This window comes from Lycium ferocissimum, chromosome 3 (genome assembly GCF_029784015.1).
Source record: "Lycium ferocissimum isolate CSIRO_LF1 chromosome 3, AGI_CSIRO_Lferr_CH_V1, whole genome shotgun sequence".
Taxonomy (NCBI): domain Eukaryota; kingdom Viridiplantae; phylum Streptophyta; class Magnoliopsida; order Solanales; family Solanaceae; genus Lycium; species Lycium ferocissimum.
Genome location: NC_081344.1, coordinates 13,799,798 through 13,821,467, shown reverse-complemented (window position 1 = coordinate 13,821,467; position 21,670 = coordinate 13,799,798). Strand labels below are relative to the sequence as shown.

At 34.0% G+C, this 21,670-nt stretch overlaps 1 protein-coding gene across 2 annotated transcripts; it reads left to right on the top strand.

Annotated features, from left to right (window-relative positions):
* Positions 1 to 3,570: 3,570 nt before the first annotated feature.
* On the top strand, positions 3,571 to 20,919 carry LOC132049788 (uncharacterized). 2 transcript variants are annotated; one of them, XM_059440720.1, is made up of 11 exons: positions 3,571 to 3,799; positions 15,424 to 15,599; positions 15,796 to 15,977; positions 16,085 to 16,696; positions 16,796 to 16,897; positions 18,504 to 18,816; positions 18,908 to 19,107; positions 19,712 to 19,788; positions 20,096 to 20,197; positions 20,392 to 20,575; positions 20,668 to 20,919. In XM_059440720.1, the coding sequence occupies exons 2-11, from the start codon at positions 15,425 to 15,427 to the stop codon at positions 20,764 to 20,766; spliced, it is 2,046 nt and encodes a 681-aa protein (XP_059296703.1). In that variant the 5' UTR covers positions 3,571 to 3,799; position 15,424; the 3' UTR covers positions 20,767 to 20,919. The 2 variants fall into 2 exon arrangements, with proteins under 2 accessions (XP_059296703.1, XP_059296704.1); XM_059440721.1 differs by lacking the exon at positions 3,571 to 3,799 and adding an exon at positions 9,187 to 9,317.
* Positions 20,920 to 21,670: the final 751 nt, after the last annotated feature.

Genomic DNA, 21,670 nt, shown 5'->3' with positions numbered 1-21,670 from the left:
CTTTTTTTCATAAATATTTATAGATTTTAAATTCTTTTTTTTACATAAAAAATGTGGAATATTTCCCCCAAACAAAACAACCCTTTAAAATAATAGACCCGATAAAAAAATAAAATTCTTAATCGAAAATAATCAAAAAAAAAATCGGTTTATTGAAACTGGGGGGTGTGGTTATTTTAAATTGAATTTTATTAAAAAATGAAAAAAAAAAAAAAACACTTTCCTACGAAGCTTTGATTGAAGAAAAAGTGATTTTAGCTTCAATTGCTTTGCTCCCGATGGCGAAGAAGGGAAAAGAGAGAGAAAATTGTGGGAGAAGAGAGATGGGCGAGAGAGGAAGAGGGAAGAGAGCGATGAAGAGAGAGAAGAGAGAAAGAGAGAGATGGGCGAGAGAGAAAAGAGGGAGAGAGCGGCGAAGAGAGAGTATATTTCGGTGATGATGGGGTATTTTACTTTTTATATATATATAGCTATAAGTTTGTATTTAACATATAATTATTAGCTATGGAATGTAATTATTTTAAACTATAGCTACTAAATATAAATATGTAGTAATATTAGTTATGCTATGTAGTTATCCCCTTATTGTAATATTATTGCAAATATCTTATGAAGCATATATTATGTACTAATAAGCATGGATAACACATGCAACACACGTGTTCGAGAACTAGTATATTTAAAAGCACAAAGCACCTTAACTAAATGTCATTCAACTATTTTACCCTTTAAAAGTAGATTTCACAATAGACTAAATTGTCATTTAATCATTTTCCTGATATAATAGGACTTAAAAATCTACAATATATTTATTACATTATTTTTTAATATATCAAAATCAACTAAAATAGCTAAAATTTTACTTATAAAATCTTTCCTGATATTGTGTCATAATATTTAGGACTTTAAATCAATTAAGACTCTATATAAACTACCTATTTTACTTGCGTGAAGACTCAATTTTTTTCTTAATAAAATCTCTTTAGCATGTCCTACCTCTCCCACGACCTAAAATCTATTCCTCTTGAACTGGTTAGTTTTAAATATTTTACATGTATATAAAGTATCATTTTATTGGATTCATACCACTATTCTTGGTTTTAAGGCTTGCTTATCAAGAATTCATAAGATTTTATTATCGCACATAATAATTGATTCAATGTAAGTGCAAAGAAATTTCATAAACATGTTTTGTTGAATTAGGTGGTAACAGTGCGGTGAAGCCGCCAAAGAATGTTTGTAAATCCCAATATGATTATTCAATTCATCATCTATTGAGCCAAAAACATTATAATTTAGAGCAAATAATTTCTAAAAATCAATTTACTCTGATCAATTCAATAGGTGGTGTAGATCAAAGTGACACTACTTCAAGGAGGCATTTCACAAGGAGTCAAGCTAAGGACCTTCACACATTGCAAGCTTTATGGATGAAGATGGAACATTTGGAAGGCTCCAATATGGACGACTTGAAGATATTTAATAAATTAAGCGTTCTACCATTTTGATTTGCTTGTAACTTTAATGAAGGGCAATTGGGTCTTTCTTTACTACTTTTAGCCCTTAGTATAAATAGTAGAATATTAGGGTTTCATAACTAGTTTTTGACATATGATGAATTGTGCCTCTTGTGAGAGCTTGAAAACTCTTTGTTGAATTTCAACATTTTGTCCTAGGATTTACAAGTAAGGTTACAACCTTCTTGAGGATTCTAATAGATTAGGTGCTCTTAATTCCCAATTAAGTGGTGTTTTTGTTAGTTCACCATTACATCTTTTAATTGTTTGAATCAAAACATTACTTGTTGGAAGACAAATTCACAGTTACAGAAGACTAAAATTCTTTAGGGATACCTAAAACATCTACTAGATGACTTGACAAACACGTGCAATGCACGTGCCGTGAATCTAGTGGATGGTTAAATATGTTGAGTCGTATATCACAATGACCAAAAGAGAATTTATCAATAACTAAGGAACCAACAATGTTGTTATGCCCTCACATTATGCTGGTTTGGATGGTTTTAAAAAAGGAAAATATTTATCCACATTTTGTCATGGATCGGGACTTAAATTTTATCATTCATCCGCCAATGAATTAGGTTAGGAAATCTCGATATAAATGTCATGACATTTTCCTCTTTCATTCAAATTATAGAAAAACAGTTGAGACTTCCGTCAAGAATGTTCCGCTGAAAAGCTTGTCGTGGGCCGCCAACATCTTTCCATTGATAGATCGGGGGTCTCCTTGGACAAATTCTTAAAGGTTAGGTTTCTACCTGCTTCTACAAAAAATTACATCAATTTATCATGGTTAAATCTAAGGTAAACTGTTCTAGTGTAGACACAAAATGCAATTTTTTTTTTCTTAGATAGTCAATTTGTGGTAGTCTTTGCTAGTTAATAAACTTACATGTCAGAGGTTACAGAAAGAATAAGATCATTCGTTTTATTTAAAACCAGGCCACTAGGGTTATTTATTATTTATTGAAAGGAAAGTCTGTACAAGCAAAATAAAGAAACAATGACCTATTCTAGAAAGCAAAAGAAAATGCCTAAAATAAAAAAACCCTAATTAGGAAAGTAAAAAGTGTGAGTTGGAGCTCGAAGATGGCCCTCAATCTTGTCGCTGCTGAGAATTGTGAACAAAATTGAGCTTGATGCAGCTTAAGATTGAGTTTGAATGTGAGTTCTTGAAAAATCAGCTGAAAGATCGAGAGGCCGATCTACAAATTGAAGCGATGTCCGTCCAGTACTTTCGTCGATTTCTCTGATGTTTTATTATTTTTCCTGTGCTTTCTTTTAAAATCTAAGGTAATATGTTATTTTGTAGGCACAAAATGTAAATGAAAGTTTCTTAGATTGTCTATTTGTGGTAGCCGCTAGTTAATAAACTAACATTTCAGAAGTTACAGAAAGAAGAATATCATTTGTTTTTTTTAAAACCTGACCTCTTGGGATATTTGTTTATTTATTAAAAGGAAAATCTGTATCAGCAAAATAAAGAAGCAACGACCCATTCTAGAAAGGAAAAGAAAATGCCTAAAATAAAAAACCCTAATTGGGAAAGTAAAAAGTATGAACTGGAGTTCGAAGATGGCCCTCAATATGTCTAGTTTTGATTTAGCCGAGAATTTGAACAAAATTTGAGTTTTTCCAAGCACCATAAGATCGAGTTTGAATGTGAGTTCTCCCATTGTCGTTTAAAAATAATCATATTTTATTTGAAAGATAAAAGCAAGGCCCGGTTTGCAAATTGAATGATGAAAATCTAGTATTTTTGTCAATTTTATGGATGTTTTTTGTTATTTCACTTGTTCTTTCTTTCAAACTTGTATCATAACTCTTGTGGCAGTTAAAATGTTGAGATTGTAGTTTTTAAATATCCATTTTCATTTTTATGTAAAGAGTATTTGTCAATTTGCTTTTTCCCATCTTGAATTTTTCGAAAACAAATTGTGTATATTGGTAAATCTTTTTTTTTTTTTTTTTTTTGAAACCACTAAGTTAAACTTAGTGGAGGATATTTTATTAATAATAATAAAGCAAAATAATAAACAAAAGCAAAAAGGCAAAAACAAATTCAAATAGACACATACCCGACATATTCTCAACCCTAGACCTCAAATAGGAAAGTAAGCTCCGGCGACGGTGACATCACTGCACGCCGTGACTTCACCTTAGATACAGGTCTGGATCTCCGATATGAACACACTTATTATCGCACCATAATCTCTCAACGATGTAGTGTATCCATGGCCAAGGGTAAAACTCAAAAAATCCAGATCGTTCTCTTTCAGGTAAAAGTTTTGTGCCAGAAGCTTTATTTCATCTAATTGAGTTTATAGTTGAAGAAATATGCCAGGAAATCACTGTAGAGCTTCCCGATTTGATAGTTTTGTTTGTGGATTGGGGGTATCTGCATAACTTGCCATTTGTTGAGCTGAGACCCTCTGTTGTCCTTTCTTCCATGTTGAAATCACCATCTGATTTATAAGCTTGATATACTGCTTAATCTAGTACATCTTAAACAATAGCTCAAATCTTACTTCAATCTTTACTTCCTTTTTATTGGCAAATTTTCAATGGAATGAGCCCAAAGGACTAATAACACAATTAGAAAATCTTATACTAATTGAGTTATAAAATTAAGCAACTATTCTTCTTTGCATTGCTGAATGAAGCATCTCTGTTGGTTGTGATTTGTGTAGCTGATATTTCCTGTTATCTTCATTTCTTACATGTTGAAATCATCATCTACAACTCAAATTTGTCACATGATACTCTCATCAACCTTACCTTAGAGTTACTAGTGAGTCCAGTAACCCTCAGGCTAGAAAGAAGATTATAGTATCATAAGAGCTGATGCAATATAGTCCTGATACTACTTACCACTTTACTTCCTTTTTATTGACAAAATTTCAATGGAATGAGCCATAAGGCTAATACCACCATTAGAAATTCCGTTAATAATTGGGTTTAAAGACAAGTAAGTATATCCATTCCTGATGTGTTCTTTGCATTTCTAATCCTAATGTTGGGAATTTTCTGTTTGTCCATATTTAGAATCCTTCTCCCTGCACTAGATAGATCAACAAATGAAATAAACCTTGAAGTACCTGCAAAATCAAAAGTTAGTTAAAAAAATCAGCCAATGAGTTTCCTTCTCTGTAAACATGGAGTGTTATCACATTGAAACCAGCCTTTAACTTTTTTATTTTGTCCACCTGTGTAATAATACTCCATGAACATTCTCATACCCCCTCCACCACATTCTTCATCATTAAAGAGTCTATCTCCATAATAAGGGGGTAAAGGTCATTCTCAACACAGTACATTAACCCCTCCATTAAAGCCCTTGCCTCAGCCACCATATTAGTATTATGTCCCAACTAGTAACACTCAGCATAAGTTAGATCCCCATGACAATTTCGCACACAAAATCATAAGAACTAGATCCAGGATTGCCTCCAGAAGCCCCATCAGAATTGCACTCGGACCAGCCATCAAAAGGGAGATTCCAATACATTATCTTAGTGAAAAGTATTGGTTTATACCCTTCTAGAAATGTAATCAAATCCCATACAAAGGGTATACATTTAAGCCAAGGATATCTCACCTTTGATAAGTAATATAGATTACAGTTAACCTCATGTATTACTCTTTTAAAACTTACACTTCCTGCATGCTTAGTGGTGTTCCTTCTTTTCCACAATTGTCATGTAATCATTCTTTGGAACAGCCTGTAGGATAGGCTTAAATTTCTCTCCACAATCTATTTTCCACCAAGTCTTGATTACCATTTGGATCTGTACCAAGTTCATTTGAATGCCAACTGCATTTTTGAACACCTGCCAAACACCATTAGCAAACTTTCCTGTTAAAAATAAATGTTGAATAGTTTCCTATTGAGGAGAGTAGCAATAACATCTTGACACTATAGGAATCTTCATCTTCCTTAGGATATCATCGGTAGATATTCTACCCTTCCAAAGTCTTTATAGCAAAAAAGAGATCTTAAATGGTACTCCTTTTATCCATAAATGGTTGAAATCAGAGTTTTCTTGATCCTTGTATCTCTGAATGTTCCAAGCACGGTTAACAGTGAATTTCCCTGTAATTGTGGGCACCCACCATGATCTATCCCAAATTCATTGTGGTATGTCTATCTGGATCTCTGATTTAATATGTTCAACAATGTATGTTGGAAAAGATTGGCAGTATTTGTTCCATATAAAGTTTTCCCACAAAGTTGAAGAAGTTCTGAATCTCCACCACGGCTTAGCAAATAAAGCATTAGAAACATCAAAAAGTGATTTGAAACCCAAACCCCCTTCCATAGTAGGCAGACACACATCAATCCAAGCTGCCCAGTGCTTACTTATACCTTCTTCTTTATTACTCGAAAAAAATTGCAAAAATTTATGAAGTTCATTAATCACACATTTTGGTGGTGCCAATACTGAGAGAAGATGAATTGTCATGCTTTGAAGCACAATTCTGATTAAAACAACCTTTCCTCCAAAAGATAATAACTTTCCTTTTCATGAACGCGATCACCTTTCACCTTCTTGATAAGGTCTGAGTAGTAGACCTTCTTCTTTCTAGAGTGAAAAATAGGACACCCTAAAGATATGAAAGGAAATTGTCCTTTTGAAAAACCAGTAATCTCCTCTGCTCTCTGCATTAAATATGTACCCACCTTTGAATACATGTAAAAGGAGTTTTTATCCTTATTGATAAGCTGCCCAAAAACCTGTTCATACTTTCTTAGAATTGCATGATGCACCTTAATGAATATGTATCAGCAGAAATAAAAATAATATTATCATTAGCATACGCAAGGTGGTTCATAGGATAAGACCACTTTGGCATTGCATATCCAACAAATATGTTATCATCAAATAAAGAATTCAAGGCCCTTGAAAGTACCTCATCTGATAATAAGAATAACGTTGGTGACAATAGGTCTCCTTGTTTCACCGCTCCTGATGATTGGAAGAATCTTGTAGGTTGCCCATTTAATACCACAGAGTACTAATTATTAGCAATCAACCCCCTTATCAGATTAATAAAATGTTATGCAAATTCCATCTTCCTTAGAACATGTATTGTATTAGATATTTTCTAGGTGGTTTTATTAGGGGCCGGGCCGGACAAGGTGGACACTTACAGCGGCCACTGCCAGATGGACACGTTCATAGACCTACCACTTCAAATTAAAAAAAAAAAAAAAAAAAGATAAGTACTACATTTATTACTTAAAAATGTCTATAATTGTGGGATTCCAAATATATGAAATATTTATTAATTATTCAAACCATAGTTAGAATCTTACTTTAGTTAATTTTAATCTTATTCAACATTGGGGAAAGTTGTAAGCTTAAAGTTTAAATTCGACTTTGCAATTATTGATTAATAAAACTAAACAATCTCAAATTTGTGTGATGATTTTATTTACAAGAATAATATGTTCCCAGAATTGTAAATGTACCTAATTCAAAATCTCAAGATAATTAGAAGAAATCAAAAGTAGCTTAGAAGAAATCGAAAAGGCGTGAAATAAATCAAATACCCCTTTTAATACTATCGCTTTCCAAGTTCTATAGGTTCAAAAGATATAATAACTCAATTAGTTATATATATAATAATATATTAATAAAATCAGTTTCAAACATTTTATATATAATAATAATTAAATAATGAAGTTGGATGGAAGGTGACAATGGGACATTAGGACTTAGGATCAGATGAGATAATTAATTAAGAACTTTGGTTTAGTATAGATTCGAGCATTGTAACCATTTAGTATGTGTGATAGATTTAGATAGAGGAGAGTAGGGAATTGTGAGATAATATGAAGAAGATAATGACAATAGCATGAATATCATGACCAACTATCTCCCAACAACGTTGATAAAAACTACTTGTAAATTTTTTAAAATAAAACCATTAAAAGTCGACTAGCAGATCTCTCCTCTGATACACAAATACTGCCCTTTTTGCCTCTTCTTTATCTGGATATGAGCATAAAGACATATTTTGCTCATGAGTCACCATCTTGGGAATGTGATTTAGTAGCTCAAATCCCACATTATCACCCGGTTGTGATAGATTTTTTTTGTAGAAAGATAGTGCAATAGCTTATACGATATGTGATCTCTAGGTTCTATCCACACTCCATTATTGTCATGTATTCAATTCAACTGCAATTTTTTCCTCTTTCCATTGACATGATTATGAAAAAAGGAAGTATTTTTTTTCCTTATTGTACAAGTAAAGCTCGCTTTCTATTTCCAATATTGTTCTTGATACTCAAATATTTCTTCAATTCTGCTTGAGCTTTTTGAAGAACAATTATATTGATGATACTTGGTTCTTCTTCAAACAACTTCTCTTTCACCGTAATCACCTCTTCCCTGATAATAAATTGTTTAAAAATATCTCCATAAGTATCCCTGCTCCAGCTGATAAGGCCTTTTTGAGATTCTTCAGCTTCTGTTTAAAAGCCAAATATGGAGTTGCTACAAATTATGTATGCCAGCTCGGTCTCACCGCCTCTTTAAATGACTCATGTTGAGTCCAAAAATTCAAAAATCTAAATGTTTTCAAAATTTGAGTGCCTCTTCCCCACATGACATCAATAGAGGTGCATGATCAGATCCTGTCCTTGCAAGATGTTCAACATCTATCTGTGGAAATAATTCTTGGAAATTATTGTTGACCAAGATTATGTCCAACCTTTTAAAAATACGATCCTCGGACCCCTTTATTCTACCAAGTATATGGACTTCCGTTGTAACCCATATCAAACAACTCACAAGAATTAACACAAAAAGCCAAGTCTTCACATTCATCCAAAGTAACAGGTAATCCACCCAATTTCTCCTCCTCTGAAAGTATGACATTAAAATTACCCCCAACTAACAAAGGAGTATTGAGCGAACTAGTTAGTTGATACATATTGTCCAATAGTTATTGTCTCCCTCCCTCAACACATTTGGCATAGACAAAAATTGTAATGATCTCTTTATCTATGTCTTGGTGATGCATCTTCAAAGTGATCTGCTAATCAGAATCCATCATGATATCATATTGAACTGCAACATCTAAAAATACTCAAATCTTCCCATTTATGTTAGCCAAAGTTGTCTCTATCTCAAGTCTTCTTTTATATTTCTGCAAATGCCTACAATTCTGAAAATGGCTCCATGAGAGTAATTATGCCAAACTTGTGTTGTCTTTGTAGATTAACGAGTCTCTGAAATGCCTGTTGAGTGTTAACAAACCTAATGTTCCATTTAAGGGCCTTAATCATAATTTAACCTTTGTTAAAGCAATCCTCCTTGTTGAGATCCTCTTGGTTTGATTGATTTCCTGTGTATTTTGTCTCTTCCACTTTTAGCTAGAGCCTTTGGAGAAATTCCAGCCTCTCTAGCCACCTTGTGAATATTATTTGCTCTATCCTCATTTTCTTTATCCTCCTCCACCTGTTTCCTCTGTTGCCTTCTGTATTTCTGTTAATGTTACTTTGTGAGCAACAATATCTTGTAATACTTCATTTGGATGTGGAACTATTTCTTGAACTGCTAATTGATTTTCCTTTGTTGCTGCAGTTAATTGTTTTGTTGTCAAATCTTGAGTATCTTTAATTTATGTTGTTTATTTGTTGATTTTCCCTGCGCCATCTTTGTATCTCTCTGTATCTGCTTCATATGGCTTCCATCTAGCTTTCATTTGATAGGATGAGCACCAATTGGCACTAATACCACACATCGACCGATTACTAGTTGAAAGTATATGTTGCAAAATATAGAGGTGTTACCATCCCTTTTTTGTAGTAGATGCATTATATTTTCCTGAGTGATGTGTAGAGTATAAGCCTCTCTCTTGTGTGCTATCCCCGCAAAATGAACAAATCAGTTACTAAAAAGGGAAAAGGTGCAAATGCATCTCTTAACTTTGCAATTTAGAGCAGATATACCTCTTGTTAAAAAAAATGGTGCATACATACCCCTGACATTACGCAAATGACACAAACTAACCTTTTTCACTGACCAAAATCTTTTTAAAAATCATTTGGCTTTTTTTTAATTAAAAAAAAAAAAATATCACGTGGCTTTAAAAAATAAGTCTATTTATTTTCTGGTAGACTTATTTTCTTAAAGGCACATGGTAAACTTTTTCTGGTGGGTCGTGTCTGTTTCTTTTTAAAAAAGGGTAGCCTTATTTTTTTAAAACCACGAATATAATATTTTAAAGGGAAAAGGGTCAAATATACCTCTCTACTTTAGTTTATTGGCTAACTTTGCCCTCCGTTAGCCAAAGTAATCAAATATACCTCCTCTGTTAACCAAAGTGTTCACTTATACCCTCAATTGGATGGAAATCCCCAATTCAGCCAAATTACCCATTTATTAAAAATACCCATGCCTTATATTATAACCCGCCCGACCCAAAAAATAATTTGATCCCACCCAAATATACCCTTCTACGCATTCTTTCTATTAGATAGAAACAACTATCAGCTCCCACTTAAATGCCTCTTAACACCCATAAATCCCTCCATTAACATCACATGCAATATCACTCTTGTTCTGTTTAAATCAAGCCATTGGATCCTTCTACGAAATTGACACCAAAAGAATACAAAATGTTAATATAGATACTCAAATAAATCATACACATGCACAATGTACAACTAGTAAACCATAGCTTTAGATTTCATTAATCAATTAGAACTAACAGAAATTAAACGTATCACTGAAACAAATCTTACCAAATAAGATGTATTCTAATTAAATCCATTTACTAAAACCTAAATAGAAACTACACCCAAACGCAATTCACAACAATTAAAAAAAAAAAAGATTTAGATTAGAAAGAATGCATAGAGGGGTATATTTGGGTGGGGTCAAATTATTTTTTGGGTAGGGGCGGGTTATAGTATGAGACATGGGTATTTTTAATTAAATGGGTAATTTGGCTGAATTGGGTGTTTCCATCTACTTAAGGGTACAAGTGAACACTCTGGCTAACGGAGGGGTATATTTGATCACTTTGGCTAACGGAGGGCAAAGTTAGCCAATAAACTAAAGTAGAAGGGTATATTTGACGCTTTTTCCTATTTTAAATGAACCAGACAACCCACTAGAAAAATAAATTGCCACGTGGCTTTAAAAAACTAAGTCTACTCAAAATAAATAGGTAGACCTAGTTTTTTAAAAGCAACATGAAATTTTTAATTAAAAAATAAGCTAAATAATTTTATTTTTTTTAAATCGTCAACGAAAAGGGCATATTTGCACCATTTATGTGACGGCAGGAAGCATAAGATTAACACCATCATAGCTATGAATTTTAGCAATAAGACATACTCCATCCGTCTTCAATTATCTGACGGGGGAATATATGCATCACTTTTTGGCGAAGTGTATACCTGCTCTAAATCACAAAGCTATGGTATACCTTTGGCCAAGTAAAAATGATCTCTAAGCCCTTCTCCCAAAGGATTTGGGCATAGAAAATCCAGTACATCTTTCCAGTGTCCCCATTCATTTGCACCTATCTCCTTATTAGATAGGGCAATTGCCATTTGTGATTGTTGATTAACCTCCTCCCCTCCTCTTTCATTTGCTGAACTGAGTTATGCATTGTCTTCCCTGATCTAGAGCCATCTTTGCAAGGTAATCAGCAATTGTGTCCCCTTCTCTTAGAGTATGCATGGGATACTATGATCCTTATGTTTCCCATCAAATCCCAAATCTCCTCCATTAAGGTCACTATCTGTCAGGGCACCTCCCAGGTTTTATGCATCACTTTCCCTAAAAGTAGAGAGTTTGTCTCTATAATTAGAGTTTGTCTCTATCTTAATGAAAGATACATGATTGTGTGTACTCTGTGCAGCCTCTATTTTCTCTGCCTGTGCCCATATCAGATCTCCTCCGTCATTCCTAACACAAAATCTCTAAGAGCTCCTTCCTGGAAGCTATATTACATTTGAAGGATAGCCATGGCTTCAGATTCGGGTTTTGTGTGTTCGGATTTTTCGGTTTTTTTTTCGGAATCTGATACAAAGCATATCCTCCAAATATTTTTTTAGTCTGCCTATATAATTGGTGCCAAAATGTGAGAAGAGTGATCAGTATTAAAATATTCAACTAAAGATAATAAAATCGGTTAAAATAAGTATTGCTAATTAATAAGCCCTAAAGAAAATGACCATAATCTAAAAATTCCTAAAATAAATACACAAGTATCTACTGACAAAGAAAAAAACTTAAGTTATGTATTTTCACTCTCTCCAATTATTCAAAACTAAAGAATAGATATCCAATATTATTGTCATTCTGTAGATTGAATTTCTTTGTTAGCATTAGTGTTGATTTCGTTTCCATTTGAGTTACTATCCATAGGATATAAAACTTATTGACATTTAAAATTCTAAGTTCAAGCTTGAATAATATGATAATAGATAAAAAACTACAAAAAAGTTTAAGAAATATTTATAAATTAAATTACAAATAAATATTTTAAAAATTGAATACATGTAATGTCGGGTTGGTTTGGTTCGGTTTGAGCTAAAACCAAACCAAACCAATTCTTCGGGGAAATTTCGGGTTTTTCTCGGTTTATAGTACACCTAATTACATTTACACCATCCCTCTTCAGGAAATTTCCATAATACCTGTTTGATCTTAACTTCGGGGGTATAGTCTGCCAACATTGCTACCAGATCATTCCATTTATATGGTGCATACCTAAAGTTGTTTTTCTTACCTTCGAGAATCGCACAATGGTATGCATGATCTGGTAGATAAGTTTAACATGACATCTTTCCTCCATGTTTAGTTGCATCCCTCCTCTTCCATAATTCTCATAGAATGATTGCTGGAATAGCTCTAAAGATGTTCCTTACATGAGGGTTCACCGGAGCTTCCCACCAAAGATTAATAACATGAATAATGTGCGATTCTTGTATGTTTAAACCCACTGGTCCACTGAATTGTTTCCATATATATAAATTGAGTTGCTGATGATTTTAGAAAATATGTGAGAAGTTTTCAATCTCTGAGGGTTGGCAGCAATGATATTTTGGGGAACTGAAAACCCATTTCTTCACCACATCATCTAGGGGGACTTTGAATTTCCAGAACCTCCATAGGAAGAATGATATTTTAATAGGTAGCCATTTTATGCACATGTTTTTGTATAGAGGACTAGTCTCCTTTCTTTGTCTCAGCAGAGCCAACTGTGAACTTGCGCGAAAACTTAAGTATATTTTGTTAAAATCTTTCCTGATATTGTGTCCTAATATTTTAGGAATTTAAATCAATTAAGTCTCTTTTGCAAACTACTTATTTTACTTGCGGGAAAACTCAATCTTTTTTCTTCATAAAAGCTCTTCAGCATGTCCTCCCTCTCAAATGACCTAAAATCTTTTTGTCTTGAATTGGTTAGTTTAAAATTTTTTACCAGCATATAAAGTATTATTTTGTTGGATTCATACCACTATTCTTGTTTTTATGGCTTGCTTATCAAGAATTTATAAGATTTTGTTACCACACATCATGATTGATTCAATGTAAGTGTAAAGAAGCTTCATAAACATGTTTTGTTGAATTAGGTGGCAGTAGTGCAACGAAGCCGCCAAAGAATGTTTGTAAATACCAATATTATTACTCTATTAATCATCTATTGAGTAATGTACGTGCAATGCACATGCTAGAAATTATAACTTAGAGCAAATGAATTTTATAAAATCAATTTACTCTAGTCAATTCCATAGGTTGTTAAAAAAACTTAAGGAATTAAGCATTACTTGTAGGTTGTTAAAAAAAACTTAAGGAATTAAGCATTACTTGTTGGAAGACTAACTCACAGTTATGGAAAACTAAAATTTTTTAGGAATACAAAATCGTATATGTGTCATCAAGACATCAATTATACGTATCAAGTACTTGGAAGGGCCATTCCGCGCCTCTTTCTCGTATTACAGTTTCTTCCATTGAAAGTGAAAATTAATTTCCATATAATATCAAAATGTGAGGTAAAATTTGTGGAATATTTAAAAATGTTTTCAAAATAAATAAAATATAACATGCGAAATTAAAAAAAGAAAAAGAAAAGTACAGTGGGGTCCTTTCATCAACTATATGTGTGTCAAGTAGTACTTGGGAAGTGACATTTCGCGCCTCTTTCTCTTATTATTACAGTTTTTTCTCCATTTAATTTAAAGTGAAAAAAACTCTCTCAATCTCAATTACAATTCTCACTTCTATGTATATATAGATTTGTTTTTCATATTATCACACTTTTATAATTGTTATAGCTACATTTTTTAATTCAGATAGATCATTTGAATAGGTAGCTAAAATACTTTGTTGTTGAGCAAGTAAATTGTTCATTATCTGTTGAAGCATAATTCAGTATATATATATTTAGAAACTGAATGAGAGAAGTACTGTAGATCAATACTGTATGTACGTGTAAATTCGTTTTTTGATACGGTTGCACTTCTATTTTATAGTAGCTATACTTTGTTCAGAAAAACATCGATCATTTCTATTGGTAGCTAAAACACTGTCTTGTTGAGCAAATAAATTGTTAATTTCGTTTCCTTTTTGATTTTTACTTGTAAATTTTTTGCTACTGTGATCATCTCGCGTTATATCCTTATTTTTACGAATGTTTATGAATTTCTAATCAAGCATTTGATCTGTTTCCCTTTACTTTTGCAGAACGATCTCCATTAACCGTAGATTTTGAAGTTGAAACTTGAAATTTGAGTTTTTGAAGTTGTGTTTGGACGTGCATTTTACTTGAAAAATTTGAAGTTTTGTTAGTGGAAGTAAAATTTCTCCCAAAAACTGGACTTGAAAATATTTTGAAGATAAATTTTCAAAATCTAATCAAATTTCATGGCTAAACAGATATTTGAAGATAAATTTTCTAAATCTGATACATCTGTTGTCTCAAATGCATGTAGCTGTTGCTGCGAATTTGGACATTATTTGTTAAATTTTTGAAGTATAATATAGTACTATATTTTGAAACTGAATGAAAAGTACTGTAGATCAACACATTTGCACAGTTAAAAATGGTGTATGGAGTTAATTTTTCGTTATTAAGTTTTTTGGGTAGCCGAGTGTTGATGAACCGGAAAACACTAGAAGTTGGTCATAGAAGTTGACACTTGAAAATTTGAGTTTTTGAAGTTTGTGATTTTTGGAACATGAAGTTGTGTTTGGACATGCATTTTACTTTGGAAAATAATTGAAGTTTTGTGAGTGGAAGTTAATTTTCTTCCAAAAACTGATCTGAGCCAGTCTTTGAAACTTGAATGTATTTTAAAGATAAATTTTCAAAATCTGATTAAATTTCATGGCCAAACATATATTTGAAGATAAATTTTCAAAATTTGATCCAAAATATTTATATTTGAAGATAAATTTTCAAAATTTGATCCAAAATATTTTGGCCGAAAGCTAGCTTAAGAGTTCCTAATGTGGGTGGCTTAGAGTGCTGAATTGCTAATTTGCTTTCACCTGCACATATTGTCATCCTATTATTGTATGATGTTTTCATGGCTAAAGGTGTCAAATGAGCAGGTTGGGCCAATTTAGATGGGTTAAAATGGGCAAGTCACTGAACGGGTCATGATATAACATATTATTCTTTATATTTTCCTTTTCTGTTCTTGGCATATTAGAAAAATAGGAAGAGATGATTGTGCCTTGAGACATATAGTGCCATACTTGAGGTCTTAAGTAGACATTTAATTCTCCTTTGAATAAATAAATACACTATTTGTACTTATTGTATTGGCTGTTTAATTCCTGTGCTTTGTCTAGCTTGATCATAGTAGCTCTGTTTTTATTTTACAGTTTATGATGATTTAGTTTTGTACATGTGAATTTTTCAGGATGGGACCAGGGAGAAGAACACATACCTTCAGACCTAGTAATCCAGCACCTTCATCACCATACCAGGGAAAAAATGCTCGAGTTTTTAGAAATTTGCCGAGAGATCAACTTGGCGGTGTTATATTTGGCTGCAGGAATACTACAATAAGAGAATGTCTCGAAACTCAACTATTTGGTCAGTTATTCTGCTCTAATATGTTGGCATTTTAAAATAATAAATTAGGACAATTTGGTGTTGAGGCATATATATGTTTGAGAACTTAGTTTTAAATGTCTTTTTACTATCATGATTCATGTGAGAGTCAGTTATTACTTTCTTTACATATTTGTCACACTTTACCCAATTATATACATTTTAAAATCTTTGACAGGTTTACCTAGTCAACACATTTCATATGTGAAAAATGTAAATCCTGGTTTGCCACTGTTCTTGTTCAACTATAGCGATAGGAAGCTCCATGGAATCTTTGAGGCTGCAAGCTCTGGTCAAATGCAAATCGATCCATATGCTTGGACATCAGATAACCCTGGAAGAACAGGATATCCTGCACAGGTTTTATATCATTGTTTTCTTTTTGGCTTTATCTGCTTGTGTTGATGCGTGTCGGGTTATATCCTAGTAAAGATTCTTCTACTGAAAATTTGTTGTTTGTTTTGAAGGTTCAGATACGTGTCCGTCTGTACTGTCAACCACTGTTAGAAGATCAGTTTAAGCCAATAATTTTGGATAATTATTACAGTCTGCATCATTTCTTGTTTGAGCTAGATCATGCTCAATCTAGTAAACTGATCTCCAAACTCTCATCTCTTGCATTTGCTCCAAGTAGCATATCACATAATCCAGCATATCGGAGAAGTATAGTCCAATGTCTACCTGCAAATGACGAGGTAGCAGATAACGGATCTTTTGCGCCACAAGACTGGGAATATAAACCATCCAGTTCCGTTGATGTGAATAGGAAGTTGAGTGCTGGAGACATTTCTCGTTGGTCAGATGATAGAGAACTGCAGCCTGAGGCACCACTTGATAGTCAAGCTGCATCAGATGAGAAGGATTTTATATACATGAAACTTAAAGAATTAGCTCTTGCGCGTGCACGCGCAGGGTCCCCCACAAATGGGCATGCAGAGGAAACCACCAATGCAGCGCTAAGTAATGATAATGATGTAAGCATTGGCCAAACAGTTTTTCTGGAACCACAGCCTCCTGAAGAAGAGAAGAATGAAGAAGGCTCTTGTGACTTGGCTGGCTATCCTTCTTTTATAACTCAGGTAAATCATTTTCTTGTAATATGTGCCGATTTTCGTCAATCATGACAGCCTTTCTGCTCTATATATTTTTATATGACTTCACTATCTCTGTTTTTGCAGCTGGTTATGAAAGAACTGAAAGCTTTTAGGGAAGAGCAAACCCAAAAAATGAGTGGCCTGGAGCAGAAACTGGAAAAAATGAGTGGCCTGGAGCAGGAGCTGGTAAACCTTATCTCTTTATAATATTGGTCTTGTGGGGACATATCTACTTTATGCTAAAATCTCTTCCTCGTTGGTCTATGGTAGAGAATTTCTCTCTATTAGACATCTTGGAAGAATGGCAAAAAAATGTAAAGAATTCTTCTTTGTTTTGTTTGTGTTGGGGGCCGAGTGTGTTGGAATAAGAGCTGCAAACAAAAAAAATCTTTTATGCCAAAAGAATCCATAGGTGATATAAGGGAATTTGTAACAAAATCAGGACCGTCAGAGCTTATTAGTAGTTAGTCATCCCAACAAGATAAACAAATTGAGAAAGGAGCTTAACATTCTGTTTCTTCTTTCAAAGTAGATGAAATCATGATAATAAGCCATAGCAGTTGGTGACTTCAAGATTTAAGATCATATACCATAGAAATGCTACTATGATTTCTAAAAGAGGAAATAATAAGATTATTATCGTATCATTTCGGATACGTAACTGCCAATGGGAAAATGTTATTGAACATTAGTTTCAAGTACTGTACAAAGTAGGGGAATGTGATATGTGTGAAACAAGGATGAAAATTAATTTTGCTAAATAAGATGCTATTAAAGTAGCCAGATATTTGGTAAATAATCGACGAACAACAGTACCTGCTTGACTGTTTTAGATGGTATAGTGACAGAGCTTGAGTAGCCTAATTCAAGGGTCTGTTAGTGTAAAGAGGGATAGAAAGAAAATGTTGCATGAGTACTACAGTCGGGAATGCGTGTGTGGTTCATTGATTTTATTTTTTCAAGGAGGGCGCTGTAATTTTGACACAACAAACTAATGGAAATTGAATATTTATAGGAGAAATTATCCGCTTTATCTGGGGAGAGGCCTGATCCGTGTGGAGGTGGCTTTTCTAAACATTCTCTTTTTGTTCAGGGAGGGGAGTATTATTATGAATTTACATCTTATATAGCAAAGAAAGCGTCAAGCTCATATAAAGATCCATGATTAAAAGACTCTTTTTGGTGTTGGGGAAATGGAATGCTCGCGAGGAATCTGTGCAATCTGTTACTAGAGTGATTATTCATTATATATTCAGAGACTTTTCAGGGTGTTGATAGGTATAAGTTTGCTTATGCAAGTATTGTTTCTTATTGGTCAGGGGAATATTACTTTAATTTATATCCTACTTGATAGAATTCTCTACAGCCAATACAAACCATACATTTTTAAGACACTCTTATTGTTGTTTGGCCCCCAAAATGTCACTTGGGAAGTTTTTCAAATCCAATTGCATAACCTTTTGGAATGGATATCATGGTTGTGGTTTAAATTTAGTTTGTGAACCAAAAGGGAAATAACTTAGGCTCTTGGTCCATAAGGCTTTGTCCAAATTGAAAAAGATGTATATATCAGTGATAGTTGATGATGGTATTCAGTGCTATTCTCAGAGACGAACTTAATAACTATCCACTTTGATGCTTCATATTGTGTCTTTTCTCTGTCTAAATGATTTAATGATTTTTGTGTTCTCCATGTGTACCTGCATACATGCTGTGTCTGCATAGAAGTGAAAATCTGAGTGCTGTAGTGTTTTGTCCCTTGGTTATTTTGTTGTCTTCCCGTGAAATTTAGGCTGATGCAAAAGAAGAAATTGAACTTTTAAAAAGAAGATGTTTGATGTTGGAGTCCACAAGTCCTTCGCGTACACATGACAGTGAAGATGTGTTTGAGTCAAGCGATATAGTGAATGATGAGTCAATCATTCTAGCTGGAGGATATGATGGTGATTCATGGTTATCAGCTTTGGACTTGTACTCGCCTTTAAATGATGTTTTAAAGTCACTTCAGCCAATGAATTCAGTTCGGTCATATTTTGCAATTGCAAATCTGAGTGGAGAACTTTATGTATTTGGTGGCGGATCTGGAAGCTTGTGGTACAACACAGGTAACGCCAATAGTCCCTCCCTTCACATACCCTCCTTCCCCAACCCCTTCTCTTAAGTTGCTGATACTGATGCCACTCTATTCTTGTGAAGTTGAATCATATAACCCGGCCAATAATAAGTGGACTGTGCATCCTTGTTTGAATGGGAAAAGGGGTAACTTATCTGGAGCTCCTTTGAAGGACAAGATCTTTGCAATTGGTGGCGGAACTGATATTGAATGCTTTTCAGAAGTTGAAATGTATGATCCTCAAGTAGGTCGATGGATTTCTACACAATCCATGTCGCAGAAGGTTAGTTCTATCCCTTGCTTACTTCGATGATTATATTTTGAAGTTGAAAGGGACAGAGAGCATGTGAAAAAAACAAGCTGAAATTGGTGCTCGGTTTTGCCACAGCAAAAGTAATTGCATTGAGACAGCTCTTTTCGGTTCAAAATCTTTGTTCTGACAAGAAGGCTCATGCGCATTACCCTTGGATATTGTTTTCATCCACTTAATATTTGTAGCAAGTCTTTAGTGGGGTCGTTTATCATCACGTTTTCCGTGGAATTTCCTTTGTCTCTTCTTTGTTCAATCCTTTACTAGTAGTCAGGTAATATGAAGAAATAAACAAGTGAGGAGACCTTGAAGAGTTGAGGGAAAGAATTGGTTAAAATTGCAAAATAAAATGATGTGTTGTTTGGCAATATTTTACTACAGTGGCCAAGTGAATTCATCTCATTTGTAGCTAACAAAGACAATATTTGTCTCTTTTTTGTCTTTGCCTACAGTTCAGGCTCAATTTGCATCTTTTTCTTAGACTATGTTTCTTAAGTAGTATCCATTTGCATCTCCATTTTCTTGTTACAAGTGCTAATATAATCTCCTCTGACGTGATTGTCTACCATGCATGCAGCGATTTGCTCTTGCAGCAGCAGAACTCGATGGTGCATTATATGCTGTTGGTGGATATGATGGAAGCAATTATTTGGCGTAAGTTATTGCTGAATTGCTGTTTTCTTTTTTCTTTATAATGTATGCACCAAAGGAGCTTGACATTTGGACCTCATTTTCTCCAATCATTGAATAAAATTCTCATCTTTCCTAAGAAATGATAGTTGCTTGTAGTTTTTCAAACTCTGGTCCTTTTTAGTGTTAAAGTTGTTCCGATAGAAATCTGCAACTGTTTCTTTTATTTCATTGAATAGAGGATTATCTTCATTTGTGAAAGCAGTTGAGCTGTTTTTAAGTTTTCTGCTGTGTTCTCCTGTAGCATCTTTCTTATTAGCTATTACCACAGGACTGCTGAAAGATTTGACCCCAGAGAACATGCTTGGGCAAAAATTGAGAGTATGAGCACAAAAAGAGGATCTCATGCTTTGGTTCCTTTGAGGGGAAAGTTGTATGTGGTTCTCTTCTCGTTTCTTTGGATTCTATATCTTTGCTCCCATGTTATGTTCTCGAGGGTAGGAGATGTGTATTGTCTGAAGAATCACTAGGTGGGAGTGGGAGGAGGGGGTGGGTATTGAGCATGGTCCGTGATCTGTCCCATTTTTCTTCTTTTTGTTCACTTTTAGCTTCATGGTTGCTCTTTAGATATGCACTTGGTGGCTATGATGGGTCTCAACATGTGCCGAGCATTGAGATTTATGATCCCCGTCTTGGAACATGGATAATTGGAGAACCAATGAACTACCCAAGGGGGTATTCAGCTGCTGCTGTTCTAAAGGAGTCCATTTATGTAATTGGAGGCGTTCAATCTGATGAAATGCTAGACATGGTATATAAGATTATTTATTTCATTGTTTTGTTATGCTTAGCTTCCATTACATATGTGATTCTGTTAATCAATACTCCTTTTTGTGATTGCAGATTGAATGTTATAAGGAGGGTGAAGGCTGGCAAACAACCAACTCGTGGGCTGTCGGGAAAAGATGTTTTTCCTCTGCTATAGTTTTGGAGGAAGATTGAACTCTGTGTTCTTAAGTACTCAAACAATATATCTCTTCTTGTGGGGCACCCTTTGTTCAACAAGGTCAATTGTCTGTTGTTTTGCTATAATGAATAGGGTTAATGCTTGCAGGCATCTTTAAACAATCCTCGACTTCTTTCCTCCATATGGAAGAAGAAAATGGTCAAGCTTATAGCCCATGTATGGTATACTTTGTCGTAGTATGACTGTATCACAGACGGTTTTCTGCAGCTTTTTTCTAAGACAAAACCTGTTCACAGCACTCTATTGTTTTTGCATCGTTATATTATTTTCCTAGCATAAAACCAGAGTAAAGCATTGTGTTTTAGGAGGGTTCTGATAATCCAATACTTTGTCCATTTTATCTGCTTATAGTTACAGAACCTTAAACATAAAGAGCAATGATGCCCAAAAAGTTGAAAGAACTGGGAACCAGGGGCTGCCTTTTGTGTAGATATACATATACCCCTATATGAATAGTGGTTTGAGAAAATCAACGTTTGGGGAGTTTGCATGAACCATTGTGGTATCATGGATCTTGAGAAAAGATCCAAAAACAAGTCTATCTTCACATGGTTAATCCACACACACACACATATGGATATGATTTTAAACTCTGAATAGAATGTGGCTAGTAGAAAAATAGAGAAATGCAATGTGCACTTATATTTTCAACTCCAAAAACAAACACCAGAGTCAGAATGTATGTTTTTGTTTGACTGATTGGGAAGGAGAATAAGATCGAAAAAAGCTAAAAGACAAACCTCAGCAAGGTGTTGAAGGGATTTGTAGAAGCAGTGTGGACTAAATTCAGATTCACATTTGTAGAAAAATATATCAGGTGCAAGGCAAAATTTCCTTAAATATAATATGCTATCCTGAAAATACTGGTTAAGGAAGAAT

Bases quoted from the DNA above. Each gene is read 5' to 3' on its own strand.
- LOC132049788 (XM_059440720.1), top strand. From the start codon at position 15,425: ATGGGACCAGGGAGAAGAACACATACCTTCAGACCTAGTAATCCAGCA. The intron at 15,600-15,795 runs GTCAGTTATTCT...AATCTTTGACAG, and splicing joins TCTCGAAACTCAACTATTTG to GTTTACCTAGTCAACACATT. The intron at 20,198-20,391 runs GTATGTGGTTCT...GTTGCTCTTTAG, and splicing joins GTTCCTTTGAGGGGAAAGTT to ATATGCACTTGGTGGCTATG.